Here is a 23,040-nt window from a genome sequence, read left to right on the forward strand (position 1 = left end):
AGTGTAAAGTTATTTTTTCCACATCCCAGGATTGTGCCAAGGCATTATCACCTCATCTGCTTCAGATTTATTCAGACTGCAGAGTCTGAGCTTCATTTCACACAACACTCAAGTGTTACCTGAACATTAGTTTGAGCTTCTGCCTCGTTTGGACAGTTGATTAAATATTCATGATTATTTTGTTTATTTTTTTGCAGCATTTCAATTTACATCTTAGTATTTATGAAGAATTTGTGAAACAAATGGTGATAAAATATGTGTCCCGGTCGTGAAATAAAGAAATTTGAGCAGAGGCAGGGTTATAAAATTCTCAACTTTAATCAGTTCAAAAAGCTCACAACAAATGTAACACCTTGAGAAGGGAAATTTGCCATAAGCGATCGGGTACTTATTTGGATTTATACATTCTTTTCCAAATTAAACTCGTTGGCATTTCATTTGCTCTGTGGACAAAAAGCCTTTTGTTTATTGGACAGAACTCAAACAGGTACAAATGAAAAAAATGCAAAAATACAAAATTAAATGTAAACCCATTTTTATTTTTCATTTTGCTCTAAAGGTAGTGTCTTGAAGCACTACTGCATGGTAAACAATCTAAATTAGTACATTTCAAAATCTTGAAAGCCGTCTGAGTTAAACAGGAGTTGTTATAAAGATTCAATCAACCAAGAACCCATAAATACCTCTGCCACGTCTGTAAAACATCCCATTAATCAAGGCTCACAAATGAGCAACAATCCTCTTAGAGGAAAACAAAACGCTGATGTCGACTAGGCGACAGCACACACGCACACACCCACAACAAAAAAGAAATAATAAAATAAAAGGAAACAAAATTCCCATGGTAGTAAAGATGCTATACAATTGGGATGATATGCACATATTCGGTTTTGCTTTCCCTAAAAACAACAACAACAACAAAAAACTCCTGCCGGCAGCAGCCAAACACTTTTTTAAGGTGAAGCAGAACTCGGTAGCAACAGATGCTGAAATATTATTCAGCATCTCTCAGCCTTCATTCATAAACTGTTAGATTCACATTCTCCCACAATGCCGTGGGGCACCAAATAAGCGGCGTGTGTGCCTCTAAAAGAGCCACTTCCTGTCTGTCTCGCCAAAGGTCTAGAAGCCTCTATGCCGACGTGACACATATGGTGTCCTCACCAAAACCCTGCTCTGACTGTATATTTAATATATTTATATATAAACAAATATATGAGGGGGGAGGAAGAGCTGAGCAAAAGAACGAGGAAGGTGAAGGGAACAGAACGAGAAAACAAAAAGACAGATCGTAAACGTGTCCTAATCGTTACAACCTCATCATGCAGGTCAGATGGAACAGAGAGCAACAAAACATAAGCTCAGATTGATTCTTCTGGAAAGAGCTCACACAAAAGGTTCCCATAGAAAAATGCAGATTATGTAAAAAGGGCCACAGGGTGACGCGGTTTCATTTACATGTGATTGGCATCGTTTTGGTCAACAAACATCCAGTGGGACGGCCCCGCTCTGCAGAGGGGGAGTGGCCTCCCACCACACTCAAGTGCCTCTCTTGGGTTTTGATGTGTTTGCTGTGGTCAGGGTTTATTTGTTTGTTTTGTTTGTTGGTTGTCTGGAGTACTGTACAGTTTGGTTGAGCTGCTGCTCAGTCACACATCTCCTCTGGGATCTCGTGAGGGTTGAGGATGCCTGGCACCGACATCTGGATCTTGTGTTTCTCTTCCTGAGCCTGACGCAGCGACGCCTCCCTCTCCTCCAGAAACAGGTCTGAGGTGTCCTCGCCCGCAAACTCCTGAAAGAACAGCGGAGGAGAAAGAAAGGCTTCAGTCAAACTTCACCTCCATACATACATCCATTTTACTGTATAATCCTGACTGGGGAATCAACTAATGATCCTTTTGTGATCATTCATCTGCTGATTCATTTTATGGTCAATTGATTGGTTTAAGAAAAATGTCAGAAATATAAAGCTCAATGTGACATAACATAATTCTATTTACTTTGAGAAAGAGAAAGTAAATATATATCATATTTTGTATCATAATAAAAAAAAGTTGTTAGAATTATACCTATTTTACAACAAAATTTGCAGGTATACATAGTTTTTTAAAGGTGTGAAAACTCGGTTTAAAAGGCCTTTCTTTTTTTCCATCGGTGTGTCATGTTCGACGTCATGAACGCTCTCTCACCTCGCTGTCTTGCCAAATTAGCACCGTCACCCAGGTTTCATGTTTCCATCACTGCTTAATGAAAGCAGGAGCCGATAAAAAAGTCTCCGTTGGGGGGAAATTATGCCCGAAAACAGAAACTGTTCGGACCAATCAGATTGTCAGGGCGGGCTTTATACGATGATGAACGTATTCTCCACTCAAGCCTATGTGGAGAATACGTAGCCTTTTTATCTTTATCACTGCTTGTGTGGCTGTAGTGGATGGGCAGAGGGGGTCATTTAATAATGTCAATGGTCAAATTAAAACTCCAGGACAACAGAAGGGGACTTCAAAGTATGGGATGCATATTTGATCATTTATATCATATAAAATATGTCATCAATATAGTTTAAGATCGTTTTTCAGTGTGTTTCCTGGTGTGATACACTCGCATCAAGCGCAAAAAATAGACTCGACGCCGAAACGATCGCTGCACGGAGCGAGGCAGCCTTGGTGCAGCGTGGTGCTTCAGCCTCCGGTGTGACCCGCACAAAGGTTTAACATGGGAGTGGATGGGAGCCAGCTGTTATTTAAGGTTTGGCGCCGCGCTTAAGCATCGCTTTGGCGTCGCCTCAGCGTCCGGCGTGAACCCGGCGTTGGTAAATAACTCACAATGCGTCGCTTAACATACGTCACATACTACGTTGCTCTGATTGGTTGTAGGTCTATCCAATTGAGACAAGAGGCATTTTTTTTCTGGTTCGGTTGAAACACGCCCCATAATCACAGCACAATGGAGCGGTATCATACTCACATTCTGAATAGAATTGTCAGTATGACAACGTCAGGCTATGGAAAATCACTAATAAAGCGGCACATTAAACGATCTTTCTTTGATCCGGACAGCTGAAAAGTGGAGCCATCAGCAGACAAGAACGAGTCTACATGTCATTCAGTGGATCATCACATCACTGTCATACACAAATTTATTCCAACAATAAACTGGCACAGCGGCCACAAACCTCCCATATATTTAGAAGGGAACCTGGCCATGGAGGAAAATTTTATTTCTGGAAACAGCACCTAACCAGTAAACTATGTAGTCACTGATAACCTCTGTGAGAAGCGACAAAAGGCTGAGCAGACGTAGAAAGCTTGGTTGGATTCACGTTAACAAACAAACAATACAGATACAAGGATGTATTTATACTGTACCTTAGAGGAAAAAAAACTCAGGTTTCTCTATTCAAACTCATTATCATGACACCTAGTTGAAATGGTGTGAACTGAAAGTTGTACATGACTCTAACAACCTCACCTTTATCTGGACTAAGAAGTCCCTGAGGTGCTCCTTGAAGGCAGGAATGTCCTGGTTTAAGCTGAACAGCCCGGTCACAAACACCTTCACCTGAGCACTGAAACACAAACACAGACACCGTGAGGATTTACCTACAGCTGTGTGTGTGTGTGTGTGTGTGTGTGTGTGTGTGTGTGTGTGTGTGTGTGTGTGTGTGTGTGTGTGTGTGTGTGTGTGTGTGTGTGTGTGTGTGTGTGTGTGTGTGTGTGTGTGTGTGTGTGTGTGTGTGTGTGTGTGTGTGTGTGTGTGTGCGCGCGCGCGTGCGTGTACTCACTCTTGTAGATGAGGGAAAGCGGTCTTTAGCAGGTTGGCCACGTACTCTTGGATGAAGACCTGGTTGTTGGTGGGGTTGGCAGGGTTCAGCCCCGTTGTGATCTTCCCCTCCTCCACCAGGTTGAACATGTAGGCCAGGATGGACGCGTGCATGGTCAGGCCTACAGGATACACACAACAGCACCAACACATTTACTTCCAATTGTGTCCTCGTTCTAAGGGTGTTAAGATCAGGTCCTGGGGCCCTTGGTGTCCCCTCATCTGTCCTCTGAACTCACCGGCAGTGTGCGACGTGTCCGTGACTACGGAGAAGATGTGTTGCAGGATGTCACAGAAGTACGTCTGATAGAAACTCTGAGCGGCTGCTTCCTCCTGGGCTACGTTCTGCAGCAACGTGTAGAGAATCTGCAGACCTGGATGAGAAACATGAACGCATCCTTAGGTCAGCATTCTTTCCATTTCTTCCTCACCTCAGGACCGTTACACCTGTACATTAGTCTGGGTCCAGGAGCCTGATTTGAGATCTAAATACGAGCCCTCTGAACAATGCTGAGGTAAAGGATCACTGTGCACCTGCAGTGTCACATTTCTGCCTTTTAAACAGATAAAGTGAGCCACAGATTTCACTGTTAGAAGATTATACCAGGTCTGACACCGTCTGTCGTCAGGGCATGAGAAAACACAGAACCAAGGGTGGTGTTTACGGCGTTGAGTATTTATACTGTTGCTTTTGTCTCCTAAGCGAAATGGTTATGTGTCTTACCGGTGTCCGCAACGTTCCTCATGGTGTGTTTGAAGGCCCAGATGATGGAGTCCAGCACCAGTTTGAACTGGGCCGGGGGGATGGCGAGGAATGCAGGGAAGCAGTGAGAGTTGACAGCTTGCAGAAGGTAGAAGAAGTGGGTCCTGTGCTCTGGATACTCCTCAAAGTTCTGGTGGAAACACACAACACTTGTTTCAATATGTTCTCGCCTTCTATATAGTTCAAGAGGTCTAGTTTAAACATTGTTTACAAGCCTGCAGAGGTGATGGAGACGGTAGCTGCATCGATGAGTATAGATCATTTATTCCATGCAGAAGAATCAGCACCAGGAGTTAATGTGGCTATTTAGCAGTGGTGGGATGTAACAAAGTACATTTACTTCATTACTGTAGGAGCACAGGTCTCTGTACTTTCCTTAAGTAGATTATTTTCCGGTACTTTTACTGCACTACATGTATCCACAAATAGCTTTAGTTCTACACAGCTGAATTTTTACAATGTTCAAGAGGTTTTTTATAGTTTTTTAAGGGGATTGGTCCACTGATCCAATCTGAACAGGGAGGTAACATTAGACCATGCCTCCTGCAGCAGCTATACCACCGGTTCAGACTGGACAAACTAAATTCCTTTTGAGTTTATATGACAACTGAAGGCTTCCCCAGTTTCTCTTTCGTTTTTGGAAGGTGAGGGTGGGATGAGAGGTATTCAGCTGCAACATGCAACTTCACCACTAGATGTCACCAAATTCTACACAGTTGAACCTTTAAGTATATGAAAAGCAAGTATCTTTACTCAAGTAGAAAACTTATTGTAGTACTTTTTAGTTTTTATTTGACTTTGTATTTTATTTTTGTATTTATTTGTAATTTGACACAATAGTTTCAAGGTTGGATTTACACTCACAGACCTTCAGGAGATTTAAGTATATATATAAATATATAAATATTAGTGCTGTCAGTTTAACGCGTTATTAACAGCGTTAACGCAAACCCATTTTAATGCCGTCAATTTTTTTATAGAGAGATTAACGCAGAGCTGCCAACTCTCACGCTTTCGCCGTGTGACACACGCTTTTGCATGTTGGTGGTTGACTTAGTCACAATATTTTTAAAACATCATCGTATCAGGCCGTCATGAAGTACAAGGAGCGGGTGAGTGTGTGTGTGTGTGTGTCTGTGTGTGTGGTTCCAGATAGCGCACCGTAGCCCCGCTCCCTGCCCCCGCTCACTCGCTCAGGGAGACACAGTGAGATCAGAGCTCAGTGACTGACTGCTTCTTAACTATGGAAACAGTGAAAACACAGAGATTCTCTGGTCTCAGCTGATCAGAGATCACCGCAGCAGCTTCTTGATCAGAGCAGAAGCTGCAGTTGGTTTCTATCGAGCTTCAGTATCTGTGTTCATCTGCAGTCTGACCTGCTCTCCCTTTTTGTTTTAATATTTTGCTAACTAAAATATATATTTTTAAGCTATTAGGCTGCAGCTATATGTTTTTATTTATTTAAAAACAGGGTGCTTCTTATTTCATACATTTTCAACAACTATGGGGAGGACTCAAATAGCCCTACATAGTTCTGTGTTTAATTTGTTTCAAAGTAGGCCGACACTTGCCTGTGTATTTTGTTTGTTATTTTGTTGCTTGTCTGTTTGAGAGGCCTGACTGCTATGTTCACAGCAAACTTGAAAAAAGGAAAATATTAAGCCATAGTTTAACTGCACTATAGGCTTTGTTTACCTGAAATGTGCACTTTATAATTTTATTTTGTACCGCCCTGTTTGGCAATGTTGTTTTTCAATCAAATAAAACATTTGCATAAAGCGCGCCAATCCCCTTTCCATGTTGATAGAGCATTAAAACCCCCAAAAAATTATGGAGAAAAAATGAATGAAGGGACATTAAGAATAGATACAAATTTGCGATTAATCGCGATTAATTTTGAGTTAACTATGACATAAATGCGATTAATCGCGATTAAATATTTTAATTGTTTGACAGCACGAATAAATATATATGAAATACACAAGAACATACAATGTCACTATTACAAAATGAAAGTCCCAGTTCATGTGATCAATCAACATCCTTTTTCAAAAATGTTGCTAATATAGTATAATAATAGTGCTAATAAATGGCAAATACTTAACAGTCTCACCTTGTTGATCATGTTTAGGGTGCACTCAAAGACGGCATCAAAGATCTGGGGGATCTCGCCGGTGATGTGTCCCCCCAGCTTGTTCACAATGGTTGCCATGGTGCTGAGGACTTCAGGTTCTCGGGCGGCAGGGACATTTCGCTGGTAGTCGATGAGGACGGCGTCAAGCAGTGGGGGAACAAAGTTTTCCCCGACCTAGAGGATGACAGGAGAGATCCACATGGATCAACATGCTAACAGAGGAAGAAGGGCAGGAGCTAGTTTGTAAACTGTAAACATGCCTCCTATTTCATGTGCTTTAAGATGTAATGATCCACTGAACAACACAACATTAGAACCAGTTACTGGTTTTAATGTTGTGTTGTGGCTGATCAGTGTATTTTAACTTAATCAATGGTAAATAACAAACTATTCATTTTAATCCAATTACTAAAGGTTCAGAATAAACTATTTAAGCAAAAGGTAACAGATGAACCCTGATGTGCTTCAATATTAAAACCATTTAGCGGTTTTAGTTGTGTGGCTGCTCAGTGTATTACACAGACACTGAACATGAGTTATTACGCAGATAAAGACAAAGCTGAAGGCAGAAACAACCAAGTCCTCCACAAGGAAACGTAGTTTTGTGCTTGATCTAAAAATACCAACAGGATTAGCCGTACTTCTTTTCTACCATTCATTGATTGCCACAGTGCACAGTGACAATACCCAGAAGATGCATAACGGGCAAATATATCACTGCTGTTTACTCAAGAAGTAAGATATGCTTTTACTTTGTGAAATTAGGTCACCACCCCAACATACATGGACCATTGGCCTTCATGCCAACATTAGAAAAACATGAGGTTTTTCTTCCACATTTCTCACCATCTGTGGGTCGTTTGATCGGCTGACCCAGCCTGAGATTAGTTTCAGAGTCTCTCGTTTCACTGTCCTCATACTCCGGATCAAAGGCTGTTTTGTCACCATCTCACCTGCACACAAAAGAGACACATATTAACACACTGTATGAAAAACATTCAACAAGGACTTAGTATAACGATTCTGGCAGAGTTTTGTGAAACTGCGTGAAAACAGAAAGATGGAGAAGAAAAGCTAAACGTGCACTAGAGCCGTTTTATGAGCCTCTGTATTCCCGATTGCATTTGTATAATTTAGTTTGGTAAATGTCAAACTGCTCCCCAGCAAAACATTAATATTATGTTCATGCAGGAGTCTGTAATGGATAAAATATACTTTGAGATTATAAATTAGCCATGGAGATTTTAAACCACCATTTCAGTTATGGTATTATAATATTTACCCAGTTAAAAGCAATGATGCAAATAAGTTAATAGGATTGCCAGAAATGGACATTCCCAACAAACATTATCATCACAGCATATCTGTATTCATATTTCTTTCCCCTACAGGTGATCCTGGTGTCAACCACAAATTACCACCTTTCCTTTAAAAGCTTATTTGCTCAGCAGTTATCTTTGATCTAAATTTCATACAATTGAATTTTGTTATCAGTAGATACAAAGTCAAACTTACTAATACATTATTGTCATTATTTTTCATGTGACTATTTACCCCTGCTCCGATGTACATATTTTGTGATATTTGTACCAACTAAAACAATAACTAAATGATAGTTTTTGTAGGTTAGTGCAGCCTGATCTTTCATTTCCTGATAAACTCTTTCCATACAAAGTACAAACACATGCCACTGACAGCATGTGGGCATTTTTCAAACCTGGCATCTCACCGATGCAATGCTGGAGTTACACAAAGAACGGCATGCCATAACAACAATGAAGCGTCAGAGTCTAAGCACAATATGGAGCTGATCTGTTCACAGGAATTAAAACACTATCACACCGAAATATGTGCAAGTGCAACACAGAAGAGTTAGTATGTCAGATCAGGAGTCATTTGCTGGTGCTATATTGTCAAGAGACATTAAATGGTTTGTTAGGATGTTACAGTGATCATATAGAGCGCATCTCCATGTGTCTGCTGCTTACAGAGCTGCTGTACCCACAAACTGATAGAAGAACAACAATGAGATCAACCTACAGACATGTTATGAGTGAGTTGTAAGATCACAAACACACACCTCCCTTACCATTGGTCTGAATGGCAGCAGATATGTTCTCACTGAGGCACTTGTAGACATTGAGCATGTCGAGGTAAATCCGTCCCAGCTGTATGACAAAGGGGTGTCCCACAGCCTTACATGCTCTGACGTTGGTCTTCAGGATGCTGCCCAGCTGTTTCACAGTCTCTGGGTCCTTCAAGATGTCCACGTTCTGAGAGGCGAGTGGCAGGAGGAGACATGGAGATGGTAATAGATTTACACACTGTTCTTGTTGTCGTTTATAGATGTACAAACTGATAAGTTGGGTAATAGTAGACTTGTGTCTTACCTTAGTGGCTTGTTGGATAATGCTGTCCCACACTTGATTAGGTAGCAGCATGTATTTCTCTATAAGGTGCTCCTGAACAGCCTGGTCTGTTTGGGCTCCGATCATATAACCTACCGCCTCGTAAAACGTGTGCACCTGGACACAAATAGGGGAAATGATCAGCATGCAACATTGAGCAAGCAAGTGAGATGATTAATTTAGGGTTAGCGGAATTTCGGTTACAAGGTTTGACATTTATTGCAAATTCTACGAAAGATTAAAAAAAAACATTTGTGTCATTGTGCTGACCTGCTGTGGTTGGAGGTCACAGATTATGGTGTTGATGTTATTGAGGATCTCATCGATGAAGGGCATCACCTCTCCCACTTGCACCTGGATAAAGTGGCGCCGGCACTTCTGGGCAATCTTGATGAACGTGTCACAGGCCATATCCTGAACTCCGTCATGGGTCTCTGATGAAGGGACAGGAGGATGATGTTGAAAAATAGAGAGATTCTCAAAATAACTTGTATTCATTTATCAGTGTCATGGTCTTTCATTTCTCACCGTGCATGAACTCAAACAGCTTGTTGACCACAGTTTTGAGGAACTTCCAGTGGGCTCTGAGAAAGCGTGGATACTGGCCAACGATATACATGATGTTGGATGCTATGATTGCCTTGTTGTCCTTTCCTCTCTTCTGCTCACACAGACCCAGCAGATCCTGAGACAGTGGAGATAACTCAGCATCACACAACATGCAACGCAGGCTCAGGATTTAGTGTTCGTAAATGTACACAGGCTTAAGAAAGTATTCAGAACCCTTTGCTTTCTGCACATTGTATTTGTTGTGCTGTCAAATTAGTTTAAATGGTACACGCTGTTTATAAGATCTTCTATATAATCTTTTGAAGTAATTGTAAAGATTTGACCACCGCACCACCAGCATCTCTCCTGTTCTGTCTCATGAATGTGTGAAACACGGTCTTGGATGGTGAACTGCTTCAATATAACTTTTAGAATTAATAAGCTTTTTTTTTTTTTATTACTACCTATATGGACTAGTGCTACCGGATCTCCACTATCACCTAGAAACTCTACGCAAGTTTTTTTTATACCTTGATAACTGTGACCAGGAACCTCTTCTCGTCCTCTTCGTGCATTGCCCCGCTGATTGATCCGATGGCCCAGCACAATGTGTTCAGGTTCTTCCAGGACCATTCAGTGCCGTTCACCTGGTTGTGAAGCTTCTCCGTCATGATGCGTTCTGTGTCTGCGTAGTCCAAGTGGGTGAGGTACACTGCAAGATAACAGAGCACAATCTTAGTATCATTCAGTGTATCATGGCTGCTAAACAAAAAGTCAAGAGGACATCTCATAAGAGAAATGAACCACGACTAAAGCTGTTGGAAACACAACAAAAGTGCAAAACGGAGAAATGTTTTACAATAAAAACATCAAAAGGCCAGTAAAGTCTGTTGCATCTATCAATATATCCATCAAAAGTCGATCAGAGCAGCTGGTGCTCTACAGCTACTGTTAAACAACATAATCATCAAAAAAAGTCTTTGATAGAACTTAAATATGTTTAGGACCAACTAAAAAAATAACTACATGATAGTTTGTGTAGGTGAGTGCAGCCTGATCTTTCATCTATTTCACAATCACTACATAGTTAGAATAAATTTTCCAACCACGCAATTGTAGATAGTACAAAGATAAAAGCTTAATCTTTCCCAATATCCCTTCATTTTTAAACCGCTTATCCTCTTGTTCGTCTAAAGAGAATCAGTCTGTCCTAGTGGACCAGGTTCACAGGTTTGCATACCTTTGGACTGTGGTAGGAAACCAGAGCACCTGGAAAAAAATCCATGTATACACTGGAAGAACATCACACTTTGCACAGACAGGCCCCAGCCAACAGACAGTGCCACTGTGCCACCTGGTTATCCAACAATATTTAAATTTCACAGCAGCACCGAGTAAAATTCACCTTGTTATTGGACTGATGTGATCAGTCAGTATTTACTGTTGGCAGTCTGTCAGTACAAACATGCCATTGGCCGACTTTTTCACACTGCATTCTCCTCCCCTTCTTTGGCATTTTAAAAGTTTACAGAATCCACATGCTAAAAATGGTATGTTGATGATTTGGATTATGCAATCACACAGACAAAATACTAAGTTTTCTGTTTTTGTGGCTTCTTCTTTGTGGAGAATTAGCCATTTTGATGACACGGATCAACTCCACATATGAAAAAAACACAAAAACACTATTCAGCAGGCACATCATCACTTCCTCTTGAGCAGCACTGGCACAGTGCTGTGGTTGTATATGACCAAGTGGATACATCAATTAGAAGTAATGCACAAATCAAACTCTTTTTGGGTATGATCAATTGAATAATACATATACAAAAAAAATGGCCAAGAAAAAGAGGACTAAGAATAATGTCAGTGAATGCTCTAATTCCTGATACATACCAAGTGTTTCTCTCATGTTCTTGTAGAGGTTGATGGAGTCTGTGTCCTTCATGAACTCTCTGACCACCTCCCCCTGGTCATTCTCCACCACCAGTACCTCCTCTGGCTTGGCCATCCGACTCACCATTAGCAGACGCACCTGTCGCGAGAGATAAAAACTGGTCAGCACGTCAACACGTTGAAGAACTGCCTCGCTTATTTGATACTTGTGCACGACACATTTATTTTAGTTTTACTGCTGATTTTCATTATCATTGGAACTAGCAACTCTTTTGACAGCAGTTTGTAAAGTATTTGTCGCTTGACCAGTGCCCGCTGGTTCTGCTATGACTGAGCTTGCATTCACTGAAACCCTACTGCACCTCTAAACACCACCTGTTTGTGTCAGCTTCACCTTCATATAATGTTGAATTTGTCAGCTAATGGCCATGTTACTATATCCCAAAATGTAATTGTCAATCTGTATCAGATTGCATTGGTGTGGATTTAAATATTATCAAGAGAAAAAAGGTACAATGCCAATTAAATAAATCAATGTACAGGAAATGGTTCGTTCTTTATTAGTGGACTATATCTGTTTGTGCGCTGTACCTTGGAGAGAACAGGCAGATAGAGTTGTCTGCGTGGTGGCACGTCAAAGTGCTGGTTGCCAGAGAGCAGAGGGGACGTGGATGTAGAGAAGGGACTTTCTCTGTAGAGCTCCGCAGCCAAGTGGTTCCAATACTCCAAACAAATCTTAAAGATCTCAGTCTCTTCCACCTCTGACACCAGCAGCATGTAGTGGAGGGCCTGAAAGAGGGAGCAATGACAGTATTAATGTGGTTTACATGAGTTTTTAAAATGCAATAATCAATTCCACAAACTGTCAATCTGTATGTTGAAATCATATCTCCCATACTGTTAATCTGATCAACTTTAAACTTGGCATGTGTATTATTAGTGGTCATAGGAAGTGCAGTGTCGAATACGATACATTCAAAATTAATAGAAAATGAATAAACATGCAATCAGCGACTATAAAATCTTCACAAACCAGGTCTGATAAACTCAAAGTCAATCGGCCCCATAAAATATTAGAAGCACACAAACAATAAAAAGTGAGGTAAAGTAAATTATGTTGTAGAACTGTTTGAAGAGGACTCACTAATGACAAGGAATAATTCCGAAGAAGCTCCCAAGCATACTGTCAGGATTAGAACGAGCACTGCACTATTTTGTTTAATCCGCTCCAGGCTGTGCATATGAGCAGTAACTCCACTATAGAAAATAAAATATGTTTTCCCTGTGATTGACTTACTTCCATTAATGTTTCTCGGAGGTTGAGCCGCTTCTCAATGAGTTGCCCGTGCTCCTTGAGGAATGTGCATAGGAACAGACTGAGGTTCTGGATGAAGTTCTGTTCGTCATCCTTCCCGTTGGAGTAGGCCAGTCGAATGTTGGTGTTCAGAGGCAGCATCTAAACAGACATATTCAGAATTAAATTCTACTCAGCAGTTTAGACAGGGAATTGTCAGAATTGTTTCAATCTGCACCGACCTGTTTGAGTTGACACATGGTCAGTGTGAAGAGTGTGACGAACTGCTCTTCATACTGACTGACACTGACACCGGCAATCTCTGTCAGGCACTTCAGTGTCACATTGCGGAACATGGGCACGTTCAAGAACTGGAAACAGTTGAAAAAGATATTCAGTTGAAGGCTTTTTCTTCAATAATTTAATCTGACATAGGAACAGTTAAGCAATTAAAGTTAAGTTGCTATGGGATATTGTGTGTGTTCACACCTTATAAACCAATGTGCTAATCAGTTTGGTTTCGAAGATGTAACCCAGAGGAATCCAGTTGAGAAAACGTAGGAGGGTTTCCAGAGTGGCGTGGACCAAGGGGGCGTTCTGGGAATTTTCCTAAGGTGCAATCAATGAGTTAGCAAAAAGTTGAAGAATAAACACTGGTTTGTAACAGAATAAAACATTGTAAAACCATGCAGAAATAAAAAAAAAAAAAGAAGAGATGATGATGTGCATACCATAACAAACTGGCAAAGCTGGAATATCTGGGAGAATTCATTGCACATGCTAAAAGAAACAAAGAGACACTATTAGGAACATTTACATTAAACATTATAAAACATTTACATACAATAATGCTGCGACTGATTTTCAACAGATCCTCCTGAAAACAAAATGTTGAGGTTGAAATAAACATATTTATGTTATCTGTGAAACATGTCTGGCTTAATGAAATTGCCACCTACTGAGCTTTGTTTAACTGATCATTACATACAATATTTTCTCTTTTACAATGTATTTACTGAATGTGATTGATTTTCTTAACACTCACTTATCAATATGACATTTTCCATTTGAAAAAAAAGCCTCTGCATATTAACCCTGTTTTATTTAATGAAAGTGAAATTATTATTACCCATTAGAAGATACTTTGCACACAAGAAGAAGACATAACAGTGCACAAAACGTTAAGTAGAATTTTGTATGAAGTCTGTGACAGTGCTGAGACCAAAGATAAATTATACTCTAGTGATAAAGTAAAAGCAGAGTAAATCCCATCCAGGCATTTCAAATATCTTGTCTTCAGAAGAATGTGAGGTGAAAGTGCCCTCTACCTATGACAATTGACCGTAAACTGTCATCTGTTTCTTCTTGAGATCAATTGGACGTTATTGTTAAATTTAAAGAAGTTTCCTGGAGGTTTTCCAAAAGTATCCCGTTCATGAGAATGAGACAGACGGAAAGACAACCTGAAAAGATAACGCCTCTGGCCACAGCTGTCACGGACATTCAGAGATTCATAAAACTTAACATGAGCAGCTTTTCCCCTCAGTTACAAGACCTCAGCTCCAGTGAACATGACTGGGGAACATCTGAATACGAAAGAAGCAAAATGATCTGTAGGCAAACCAGAGCAATACATTGATGATGCAATGAAACACCAACCACAATCAATTGAGCTCAACAGGAGACAACTGTCTTTGGATATGAGGGAAAAAAGCGTATTTATCTTTGATTTGCCTTGCATCACATCAAATCAAATACATATAATTTATAAGAATAACACTGATCGACTTGTCAAATGCAACATTGTGGTAATAAAAGGCCTCAATAGCTTATGGCAAATGCAGCCATGCAGTCAGGGCATGACAAAGGCTGTTTGCCTGCAGCTGTGTTAGATATAGATCACATCATGAAATTATTGGATTAACTGCCTGTAATATTTCCAAATGCCATCACACTGAGATCATTTTTTGATGACCTGAAAGTGCTGCAATAGTTTGGACTCTTTAAATTTGGTGAAACTCAATGGACAGACAAATGCTTTATTAGTACTATAATTAATTAAGCTGAATATTTAGAAATCAGATTTTAATGATATTCTACACCCTGTGGGCTTGCAAGGATAATGAGGAGAATGATGAAAGCAATTTGTATGTCTTTCCGATATTATAATCAGAATACATTTCTTTAAGGTGATTTTCTTCCCAGGGTTTAATATAAAACATTGCAGCTTGCTGACCTGTCTTTTAGGTGCTTGGCCTTGACCTGGGTCATCTGACCACTGGAGAAGTCAAAGACCTCCTCGCTGAGCAGCTTCAGAATCACCATGTTGTTCTGACAAAGGCTCTCACTCGTACGACTGGCCCCCACAATGTCACTGATGAAGGTGGGCCAGTGTTTGGGCCACTCCTGCTTCAGGATCTGAAGACACAGAAGCACACATGTATCAGAGTTAAAAAATAATTCACAAATCTGTGAATCCTGCTAAAATAACGATCCCTTTCTTCAATATCAAGACAAGTTCGTGCCACAGTTTAATCTTGCAGAAGAACCTTCTATCAGCATTTAATAGTAAATAGACTGTAGACATGTCACAGACTGTATGACATGTACACAAGAACAAGCCAACACCACACTGTTACAAAAATTTTGGACACACATGTTTGGAGCACAGCCTTCCTGAGTATGAGAGTGGAATCTGGAGCTCTACAGTCCCTCAAGGCCAAAACAACGCTGACGCAAGCAGTGACTCATTACACTGGCATTAATGCCAAGTCACTCGTGTAGCCAGTGAGCCAATAGCTTCCTCCCTCTCTCAAATATACATTGAACACACGCACGCACGCACGCACGCACACACACACACACGCACACACATGCACTCACACAGACAGACAGACAGACAGACAGACATGCACACACAAGCACGCACACACTTGTTTCTGCAGCAGAGCATTAACAGGATGCAGCACTTTCCTCAAGTGAGGGTACAATTATCACTGGGACTATGTGTTATATAATATGTTGTTGTTGTGTACTTATATCGTGCCACTTTTCTGGTTGACAACTGCTACATGAACAATGACTAGTGATCTTATATCCCAGTTTACATTCAACAAGAATATGTGCTTCTCCTGCATCTGGCATCAAGCCCCAACCATGAATTTTCACACATCGGCTGAGACATTTGAGAAGAATTACTATTCAAATTTAATAAGGAATTGTGAACCTAACTGTCACTGACGGTTTGAGCCACATAGACTAATTAGGACTGACATCTTCAGGTAAAAAAGTATCATTACAAAAACTGAGGGGGAGCAATGAGGCAGCAGCATTGTAAAATCCACAGTTATCCTGAAATTCTATTTATATAACAACAGTCAGCATCTCTTTCTTATATGAATTGTACAGTACTGTGTATCACAGACACAACATTTGGAGAGAGTGAGAAAATGATTTATTGTATCTGTTAAAATCCCCGGCTAGTTGTGCACATACACCCCCCTACACCCCTGTGATTCCCATATAGTTTGGTGACAGTTTACTTTATTCTGTGATAGACAATCCTGTGTGCACCTTGAGTAACAGGTACAAAAAGAGAACTGGTGTTATGCTAAGCTCTGTCATACATTTTTTGAAGGTTCATTGGACCCAACGATGTAGTGGAATTTCTCTGAGCATGACAGACAGGTGTGCTAAATTTGTTTGAAAGAGCAGGAGAGACAAGGAGGGTTTGAGCAAATCAATGCACTGCACAAAGCTCTACAGTGAGGCAACGGTGTAGAGATACTTCAAGTTATTCTCAAGAGTAAAAAACTGTGGCCGGGGAATTTGGATTGTGGAATGCTGCCCAAGTCAAGGTTATAAATGGATAACACTGCCCCCTCAATGTAGTCTAGAATGACTATTAATTCAAGATCAATAAACCAAGCAGCAACATTAGGAATAAATCACTGCTCGTCTAAAACAAACTTACAGTTTAGCACTATGTCATCCACCTCAACTTTACATCCGCCTAAAAGCTGTTAAACATGCCAACTCTGATTTGCCATTTGACGACTCAGGACTTTCCAACAGGAAGTACTGAGCAACAGTATGCATTTTGCCAAACTAACATGTGGTTATTAGTACTCTACCAATTGTCCTGGCCAGTGAGTAGGATTCAAGTTGCAGTGTTGAAACGGGTTCTGTGCTCCGGTGTACTACTCTTTCCCTGTCAGTGTGGATAACTTCACTGAAACAGTTTGCTGCCACAATATACTCACACACAACTATGTGCGGCTTAGGGAAACTCTGCAGTGTTTCAGCAGAGCACAAAAATGGCCGGCATCATACAGACAATGCTGTTCATTTGAAAAAACAAAAACACTCTTGCAGACTGACTTGAAGTATCACAGTTTTCAGTGTGGAGAAAAGAGAAACACTATCTTTACTATTCCATAAACTAAACATTACATCAGATCAGGGGGTTTGAAGTGTAAAATCAGCTGAAATATATGGCACGCTTTTGAAAACAGTTTATTTAGACTGGTTATTAGTATTAAAGACTTACCTGAACAAGGATCATGTTCAGCTTCCCAATGTACACCTTTTCTTTCTGTAGTAAGTAAAAACAAAAGAGGGGAGATATTTTACTAATACATTCAGTTTTTTACAACATAGTGACAATGTAATAAAATAATATGTAGAATTAAACGTCACAAACCAGACTAAGGTTGTTAGACTAAAAAGGACACCAACTAAACCAAACTGAATAAAGAATATTGAAAAAATGTCTTCAGCATTCTGTACCAAGCATTATTCTGATCAGTGTTAGTGAGCTAATAAGCATGTAGCATGCTATGCCTTCAACCAGGATCTAATCATGATGGTAATGCCCTTCTAACTTAATGTCACATGCACCCATTGTGATGAAATGTAGGACAAACACTAGGTTAGGCTGAAATATGGGGCTCATATTTGTGTGTTGTATTTTGAAAGGCTTTACTATAGTCCCTCACACCGTAAGATTCAAAATGTCAAAGGCCTTGGTCAAAACTGGTATTGAAATCTGTCCTGAGAGATTCCGATCACAAATGGACAGTGCTAAATTTGTTTGTTTGGACCTGGCATTAAAATGCATTCTGAATGGATCCGCTTTTTTCCAGGTGGGTGATTTGTGGTAGCAAAAACCAAATATTCTTGTTTTAACCCAGTCTGAGTTTACAGATGAGTCTGAGTTTGTGTGTGTGTGTCAGTCTAATTGTGTCAGCACAAAAGAGAGAGAAAGACAGGAGGCTGAGTCCGGAGAGGCTGAATGAATCAATGAGCTGCGTGAAGATCTGCTATGCAGAAAGATTTTACCCATTTAATACTGTAGTGGGTCAGAGGATATCAGCTGAGTAGATAGCGCTTCATATGTGACCCGGGACCTACTTGCATTTTAAAAGTGACTAGAATGTGGCCACATGCTTCCAAGATCACCTCTGAAATTGGTCTAGGCGATCGGATCTCAAGGCGCATCGACACAGTTGGTGAATTCCCAGTGTTGTTAATACCAGGTCTGTTCTAGCATGGCTCCATTTACCATGCTCGATGCTGGAGTGCACCAAGTAATATATGTAACAAGCACACTGTAATACTTTCTCTCACACTGCAACTTACGAGTTTCCAAGCTTAATGGAATATATTTATAAATAGCTGGGTTCTGTTTTGAATAACAGACCATTCATAGAATCAAAGACAACCTGTGCTGCTTGGCTGGCTCAATAATCTGAATGGGCTTCAAATGGTCTGTGCATCTTGGTTTAATGTGTAATGTTTTGCAGAGTTAAGCCTGAAACATGCTTCTGCGTTTTCACGGGCCCGTAAGCGCAAGAGCCCTTCCGGGTCCCTTACGTGCTTATGTATCCCTCCTTACGTGCTGACGGGTGTCGACCCCCTTTTCTAAAATTTACGGCAAAGCTCCGCAAGCTCACTCAGCCCGCAAGGCTGTGATTGGTCTGCTCTACATCCCTTCTGGAGCTGCATTTCCGGTTTCATGCCCCATAATACCAGCAGCAATCGCGGAAGATTTAGAAGAACGAATATGGACCAAATAGAAGAGCACTTGGCAGAAGATATCCGATAGTATGATCACTTGTATAACCTGTCACTGACTGGCGGATTTGTCCGCCAGAAAAAGGCTACGAGGAGCCGCAGTGGCTATGTAAATAAACAATCGACGAAGAAGAAAGAAGGCGTCTCTAACGTCGTCTTCGACAAAAAGCATTACTCCGCCTAGTGTACTGGCGCGGAATTGCTTTGTAAGACGCGCAACGGTTGGGGAAGCATGAATGAAAACGAGTCTTGCGCCACAGCGGCGTGAAAAGACGCAGACGCAGTCGCAGAAGCATGTTTCAGGCTTTACGTGCTTGAGAATCATGCAAACACCAGACCTCCTTTCTCAGCATGAAGTTAAATACTAGCAGCAAGGGGGTTGTACATTAGTTAGAGCTAGACAGCGTTTTCATTTAGCTGGCACTAGCACTCTGTAATTTTTAAATGTAGCCTCAACAAGAACTGACTCTTAACCACGGCTAACCTCTTGTTAAAGGTAAACATGTTTGCCTCAAAACATTGTCTGGCAGCAAACAGTGTCAACTGTCTGATCTCAACTCTAGTTTATTTTTCAATGTGCATTTAAAAGTGGGAATAAGTAAGAATTATATTGAAACAGACAATGAAGAAATAATAGTTTTGATTTTATGTCAAAGACAACAGCTGTGTCGCAATGTATGGACAACCTCCTTCTGTGGCTGCATTTGAAGATTGATTGTGTCACAACAGCGCAACCATTTCTAAGGCTCCCTTAAATGCAGCCAACAAATGCATCCTTTCATCCCCAAGCAACGGGTGGATACTTCTCAGGCCAACCTATCCCATGATTCATTGCGCTTTGGTGACCATTTTTTCAAAGAGCTAATAGCGGTGGCAAGCAACGAGACCAAAACGTCTGATGATTGCACTGTTAAATTCTAGTATAAAGCTTCAACAACTAAACAAGCTTTAAAAAACCAAGGGGCTTTAAAACTTTCCCGTCCTTTCCAACTGTAGCTCTGTTGGTAGGTGGCAGTGTTAGGACTGGGACAAGCTGATGCCGCAAATAGTGTTAAACCTCTGCAGACCACAGAGTCTTATTTCAATTCGGCCATAGGCGTCTACATGAACTATGACTCCTTTTTGGACCCTTGGACCATGTCCATTTTGTACCTCAAGAGGCAAAATTGAGTCACCGGAGCTTCTAATCTGCCCTCAGTCCAACTTGAGAGGATAAGGGAGCAGTAACTGTGAGGCTATAAACCCAGGTTGCAGATACTGATGCTTCTCTCATTCGTGTCACTCAACCACTCGTGGCTCGCCCTCAAATCCTGCCACCTCTACATCTTACCCGTCTCTGACTGATTTTTGGAAATCATTGCTTTCAGTCTAAGAATAACACCAAAAATTACAGACTACTTACATAATCCGGTTACATTCCCCAATTCATGCAGGTTTGGCAACATTTCAACAACTGCTCTACTGTCAGCTGAGCTAAGATTTATTCAAGCTAACGTTAGGTCAACAAGACGAAGTACACTTTGTTGTGATTGAGAAGGGTAGCAATGAATGTATGAATTCAAAAGTTGAACAACTATACATATTATAATATTGCCGCTCTATAGTTTCATTTTATGGTTTATTTACTAATTTTTCAGTTTTGCTTTTAGTATTGCAGTGCTATTGCTTTTAGCATGATAGCAATAATACTTCTAATATTAGTCACTAAAGGGAAAAATAGTGCCTCTGCTATGACTTGTTACTTTTGTTAGGTTGGACTATTACAGACACTCACACACCATGACTTCCTATTTCCCACGCTACATTCATACAGTTGTGTTATACCCTGACGAGTGACAACCAACCAAAGTCACTTATTCTCACTTGAGTTGTTTTACCTTCTGCTTTTTTTCTTGACAATTCTACCTTCTGCTTAAGTGGTAAAGTCTGCATTTTTGGTATATTACTTAGCACTATAGTTACCCCTATTACTAGAGTCCAACCGATGAGGGAGTAAAATATTTATAATTCTAGCCGTTGTATGTATGTAAGTCTAAAAATTGGCAATGATTCTTGAGATGAGGTTTTCAAGCTCTGTGACAATTTATTTGAGGCTTGATATTTCAAAGTATAACCATAAACCAAATATAAAGAACTTGAATTCAGAAAGGAAATTTTGGTCATGAAATATAAACATAAATGGCCATCTTATCATTGTTTATTCCGAAAAATGTAAGTATTCATATCAGAGTTTATCAGAAATAAACAGATACCTACATGTTATGTCTGTTAAAGACTTGTATTAAATATTATTGGCTTACAGATTAATTGTTCGGGCTCTAATAATCACACATGACTAATCTTAGACAGTTAAATAAACTAGATTCTGTATTACTAGTCAACAAGGTTGTGGTGGAATGAAACTTCAGTGCAGTTAAGTGTTAACCTTTACACTAAAAAGTCTAATTCAATTTAAGAATTTTAGTAACACGCAACACACTTGCCATCTTTGACAACTCCCTACAAGTCCAACATTGGTGCACCCATACAATTACCCCCCAAATGTTTGGGTTAAATCAAATTAAATTTACTCACCTCCACATTTGATGCATCTGATGATGTCTTGATTATGAGACCAACAACATACTTTTTTATACCTGGAAAATACACAAAGATGTAGGAGGAGTTAGTGTGCACCAGATAAACGTGTAAATCTAAATATATCCTGACATGACCAGCTGCCTGGAGCATGTTACTCTGTCTGCTGGCTCATAAGTAGCTGAATCTGAAAATCATATCCCAGTGAATTTTTTAAAAGGCGTGGTCCTCTTTTGACTCACTACTGCCAAGCCAGTTTGTAAATAAATGGATATGGGCTGCAGCTCCCACTGAACTTCTCTACTGGGAAAAAGTTTGGTCAGTTCAGTGGAAGCGGCATGTCCCCAGTTGTTTTCACAGACAAGTCAAGATTGTCAATGTGAGCAGAGCATCTTAAAAACTGTTTTCAGCTCCCTCATGGTTGTTTCTGGACTGTAACTGTACTCAGTTTTGACATGGTGAGCGGAGCCGAAAAACAAGGCAATACTCTGGCACAAGGGGGGAAAATACATACTTGCCGGTCGCCCTGCACTGGGTTTGCCACTTGAACAAAATTCAGGCATCTACGGTCAGAAGTAGGGAAGTCTTAGGTCAATGAAAAAATGAATTTTGAGCAAAATTATAAAAGAATGGAGGGAGGCAGAATCATTGATTTGCACATGATTGTTTTATCATGTTTTTCTAGTTCAGAAAAATTCCTGTTTTGCTCATACCAAAATCTTTAGACATTTTATCCCACTTTTTTCAGATTCTTAAAAATACATCTCAAATGACTTCAGCTGTAGGCAGTAAGATAAAATGGCAATTATGCAAAAATAAAATTTAAAACTTTACATTATGGTCCTGATACATTACCACACTCTGTACACTTTAATGTTCCTACTGATTGTCCTGAATTTAAAAAGTAGGATTTATACTGTAAACAACTTTTCATACTATTATTTTCATAATATAATAATAATAATAGACACATAATGGAATCTCTTAGATTGGATGTGAAAACTTCTAACTTTAGTAACTCTTAAAGTTAGTTAAAAAATACACTGGGGCAAAGATTTATGCATATCATTAATCCATTGAACCTTATTTTTCCTGTGGGTACAATGTCTGTTATTCTACACAAACATGTGAATAATCTGTCACATAAAAATTCGTCAATTGGGGCCTTTACATTGTAAATTGAGCTGATAACTCTGATTTTATGTATCCCTGCTTCATTAAAATCAGTGCTCAGGTGTTTATAGTGGTTTCTGCAATAAAACAACTTCTATAGAACAGAACTCAACCATTTTGCAGTGGCCAGTGCAAGCCAGTCGAGCACAAAGCAAACTAGCGTGCCTAACGGGGGAATACTTCTCAACTTGGCAAAAGCCTGTCACAATGTTTAAAAAGCAACCAATGGTGACAGAATGCCAGGATTTGGTCATTTAGACCAAAAAAGAAAATGTTACCTTCACACTGATTCCTGGGAAGAATCTTCCATCTTGTTTTGATAACCGTTTCCAAAATCTGAAGAGCATAGTAC

General features: G+C 40.2%; 1 protein-coding gene across 2 annotated transcripts in view; it reads right to left on the reverse strand.

The window, feature by feature from the left end:
• Nucleotides 1–299: 299 nt before the first annotated feature.
• Nucleotides 300–23,040, reverse strand: part of xpo1b (exportin 1 (CRM1 homolog, yeast) b) — a 28,446-nt gene continuing 5,705 nt past the window's right edge. The window contains exons 4-25 of one of the 2 annotated variants that reach the window (XM_062400790.1): nt 22,967–23,039; nt 21,513–21,574; nt 17,413–17,457; nt 15,100–15,281; nt 13,595–13,643; nt 13,353–13,472; nt 13,106–13,234; nt 12,867–13,025; nt 12,161–12,358; nt 11,570–11,708; nt 10,204–10,385; nt 9,653–9,809; nt 9,395–9,558; nt 9,107–9,241; nt 8,797–8,989; nt 7,563–7,669; nt 6,696–6,890; nt 4,544–4,712; nt 4,059–4,193; nt 3,782–3,941; nt 3,469–3,565; nt 300–1,792 (exon numbers count right to left, since the gene is read on the reverse strand). In XM_062400790.1, coding sequence (XP_062256774.1) covers nt 1,646–1,792; nt 3,469–3,565; nt 3,782–3,941; nt 4,059–4,193; nt 4,544–4,712; nt 6,696–6,890; nt 7,563–7,669; nt 8,797–8,989; nt 9,107–9,241; nt 9,395–9,558; nt 9,653–9,809; nt 10,204–10,385; nt 11,570–11,708; nt 12,161–12,358; nt 12,867–13,025; nt 13,106–13,234; nt 13,353–13,472; nt 13,595–13,643; nt 15,100–15,281; nt 17,413–17,457; nt 21,513–21,574; nt 22,967–23,039 — 2,997 coding nt within the window. In that variant the 3' untranslated portion in view covers nt 300–1,645. The remainder of the gene's footprint in view (nt 1,793–3,468; nt 3,566–3,781; nt 3,942–4,058; nt 4,194–4,543; nt 4,713–6,695; nt 6,891–7,562; nt 7,670–8,796; nt 8,990–9,106; nt 9,242–9,394; nt 9,559–9,652; nt 9,810–10,203; nt 10,386–11,569; nt 11,709–12,160; nt 12,359–12,866; nt 13,026–13,105; nt 13,235–13,352; nt 13,473–13,594; nt 13,644–15,099; nt 15,282–17,412; nt 17,458–21,512; nt 21,575–22,966; nt 23,040) is intronic. The other variant, XM_062400791.1, reaches the window with a different exon arrangement.

Source organism: Platichthys flesus, chromosome 12 (genome assembly GCF_949316205.1).
Source record: "Platichthys flesus chromosome 12, fPlaFle2.1, whole genome shotgun sequence".
NCBI lineage: Eukaryota > Metazoa > Chordata > Actinopteri > Pleuronectiformes > Pleuronectidae > Platichthys > Platichthys flesus.